The 3,325-nt window shown below is 45.8% G+C and overlaps 1 protein-coding gene across 1 annotated transcript; it reads right to left on the reverse strand.

Moving 5' to 3' along the window:
• Positions 1 to 562: 562 nt before the first annotated feature.
• On the reverse strand, positions 563 to 1,624 carry LOC137095593 (uncharacterized protein PF3D7_1120000-like). Its single transcript, XM_067462369.1, has one exon. It carries the CDS (start codon positions 1,622 to 1,624, stop codon positions 563 to 565), a length of 1,062 nt encoding a protein of 353 aa, XP_067318470.1.
• Between the last annotated feature and the right edge of the window lie 1,701 nt (positions 1,625 to 3,325).

Genomic DNA, 3,325 nt, shown 5'->3' on the forward strand with positions numbered 1-3,325 from the left:
TTTTATCGGTAGAGTATTAAGTTTGTCCCCTTTAGGTTTCTTAGCGGTTTTACTTTTGTCCCATTCACTATTTATTACTCCATTAAAGTCCCCTAACAAAATTAGGTGGTCGTGTTCTGTCTCATGAATTTTTTCGTTCAAATCTGTTATGAATTTTGTTTTGGGGCCGTTTGGTGCGTATAGGTTACAGAGTAAGATAGTTTTGTTCCCCTGTTTTATTTTTACCCCAATTACCCTTCCATCTAAGTCTTTGAATGCAAGTTCTGGAGATAGTTTTTCTCTCACATAGATTATAACCCCTCTTTTTTTTTCTGCTGCAAGGGAATAGAATTCTTTCCCCAGGTCTTTGTTCATTAAGTGCACAGTATGCCTATGCGCAATATGGGTCTCCTGTAAGGCGACCAAATCGTAATTACCTTTCTTAAGCCTATTAAATAAGCTCCTTCTTTTAAAAGATGAATTAAGACCGTTGACATTATTACAGAAAACCTTTATTTCACTCATACAATCATTCATATTTCTTGTGTTGATCTTGCTCATCCTGAGCCGGTCCTATGTCGCCTCATTCATTTTCGTTATTCAAAGATTTAGTTTTGGATTCTTTTGCCTTGGGTTCGTGAAGTCTGTCCTTGTCCGGGGAGCCGAGGGGGCGTTTCAGCTGCTTCCCCCCCAGAAGTCTTTGGTCTCTTGGGCTTTTTCCTTGGTCCTTCATGTAGTGGTCGTAAAAATCTCGCGCCTTCTCCTCGTTGGTCAGCCAATGTTTTTGCTCCTTATACGACACCATTAGTCCTTCAGGTTTTTCCCATCTGAACTTGATGTTAGCCTTCTTCAGTTCATCTGAGAGGAAAAAGTATTTTCTTCTTTTGGCTATTATGGACTGGGGGAATTCTTTCATAATAATCACTTTATTGTCTTTATATATTGGTGGTGTGTTACTGTTGATCCTTAAGATTTCATCACGAGTTCTCTTTTTAGAGAAGAGAACTATTGTATCTCTAGGGGTTTTATTTTTCTTTGAAAAATTCGTCGTGATCCTGTATGTCTTGTCGATCTCCAGGTCCAGGTCCCTTTGTTCTTTATTGAGCATAGTCGCTGTCAGTGCGATGATAATCTGTCTTATATCTTCATTTGGCTCTTCTATTATGTTTCTAAATCTTAATTGGGACTCTAGATCCTTCATTTCCAATCTTTCCTGTAGGTCTTTAGTTTTCGTAATCTCCAATTCTAGTTTTTTTATTTTTTGGTCTAATTCTATATGGGCTTTCTCAGTTTTTATCTTGTCATCTTTAATCTTTTTTATGTCTATGGCCATATTATTCATTTCTTCTTTTAGAGTTCCAACTTCGGACGTGAGATCTTTCCTTAATAGTTGTATTTCTTCTTGAAGGTTTTTCTGTTGTGTTTCTTGTTTTGTTTCTATTCTTTTAAGATCTTCTTTCAATTCATTCTGTTTTTCTGCTATCTTCAAGATTTCTCTTAGTATCTCTTTGTTTATCGAATCTTCCGTTGTTGAGCCCTTTTTTGTTTGTCCTTTGTTTTCTTTGTTTTCTTTGGCTTCCTTTGGGTCTTTCACTTCCCTATTGTCTTTATCTGTTTTCTCCACTTTTGCCTTGGGGGTCATCATTTTCAATTTAATGAACAAGTAATATGAATAATGTTATTTTCCCCTACTGGGTTATGGTTTTTCCCCCAGTGGTGTGAGGATCTTCACTTGGAGTTCACTCTTCGGGGTAGCGGGGGGGGGGGGGGAATGGAGTCTTTATTTTCCTAAGGGCCTCTGCAAGCCGCGTCCCTCCAGGATGGCTGCCACTCTCTTCTTGTGGTTGGTTTGGAAGTCAAGCGTCTTTTATTGGTGGCAGCCCCAGAGCGAGGGTGTCGAAGGGGGGAGGGGGGGAAAGGCAAGGGACGATCAAGAGGAAGGGGATGTCTGAGAGAGGGGGAGGGAGAGGGGGAGGCAGTCCCCTTGGTCTTAAGATCCTGCTGATTAATGCCAGATCCGTCAATGGTAAGACTGCTGCCATTCAGGACTTGATCCTGGATGGGGGGGGGGGCGGATCTGGCTTGCATTACCGAGACCTGGTTGGACGAGCTGGGGGGAGTAAATCTCACTCAGCTGTGCCCACCGGGCTTCGGAGTGCATCAGCAGGCCAGGCTGGGGGGGCGGGGAGGAGGAGTCGCAGTTGTCTATCGGCAATCCATCGCCGTGGTCAGATGCTCTGTTCCGCAAGCATCTGGGTTTGAGTGTGTCCACCTGAGGGTGGGGAACTGTGATAGCGTGGGGTTTCTGCTGGTGTACCGCCCACCCCACGACCCAGTAGATTCCCTGACTGAGCTAGCAGAGGTGGTCTCCAATTCGGCCTTGGTCTCCCAGCACCTGGTTGTGCTGGGAGACTTTAACATTCATGCTGAGACCTCCTTGACTGGTGCAGCTCAAGATTTCACGGCCGCCATGACAACCATGGGGCTATCACAAATTATATCTGGCCCTACCCATCAGGCTGGACACACACTCGACCTAGTTTTTGTGGCGGACAGTGGAATGATCAGAGTGGAAGAACAAAACATCCTTCCTGTGTCATGGTCTGATCACTATCTGATCAGTTTTAGACTTTCTGCGACCCTCAACCTCCGCAGGGGTGGAGGACAAATTAAGATGGTCCGCCCCAGGAGACTGATGGATCCGGATGGTTTCCTGAGGAATCTTGGGGTTCTTTCTGCCATGGAGCCTGGCGATCCTGTCAACGTCTTGGTCAATCTCTACAATAGGGAAATGACCAGGGCGATAGATACGATCGCTCCCTAACGCCCCATCACGTTGTGTCATGACAAGCCGTCTCCCTGGTTCCATGGGGAACTGGCTGTGATGAAGCATACGAGGAGGGGGCTAGAGCACACTTGGAGGAGATCTCGGGACGTGTCTGATCGAGCACGGGCTACAGCCTCTCTTAGGGCGTATACCGTGGCTATACGGGTAGCCAAGGAGTCCTATACAACTACCCGTATAGCATCTGCAGCAAATAGATCTTCGGAGTTGTTCCGGGTCGTTGGGGAGCTCCTTCAGCCACCTGTGGTGGAGGAGGTTTTTGATGACCCGGAAACTCGGTGTAGCGATTTCGCATACCATTTTGCAGGCAAAGTTGCTCAGATACGCCTTGAGCTCGACTCCAATTTCACCGCAGTGCCAGAGGAGGTGATTGAGGCATCTGCTTGTCCAACTTTGTGGGATTCTTTTAGGCTTGTTCCTCCTGAGACTGTGGAGGAGGTCCTTGGGGCTGTGAGGGCAACCACTTCGGCTCTGGACCCTTGCCTGTCCTGGCTAATTAAA

The sequence above is a fragment of the Anolis sagrei genome, chromosome Y (genome assembly GCF_037176765.1).
Source record: "Anolis sagrei isolate rAnoSag1 chromosome Y, rAnoSag1.mat, whole genome shotgun sequence".
NCBI lineage: Eukaryota > Metazoa > Chordata > Lepidosauria > Squamata > Dactyloidae > Anolis > Anolis sagrei.

What these genes read in the sequence shown, in the direction of transcription:
- LOC137095593 (XM_067462369.1), bottom strand. Translation starts at nt 1,624, where the DNA reads ATGATGACCCCCAAGGCAAAAGTGGAGAAAACAGATAAAGACAATAGG.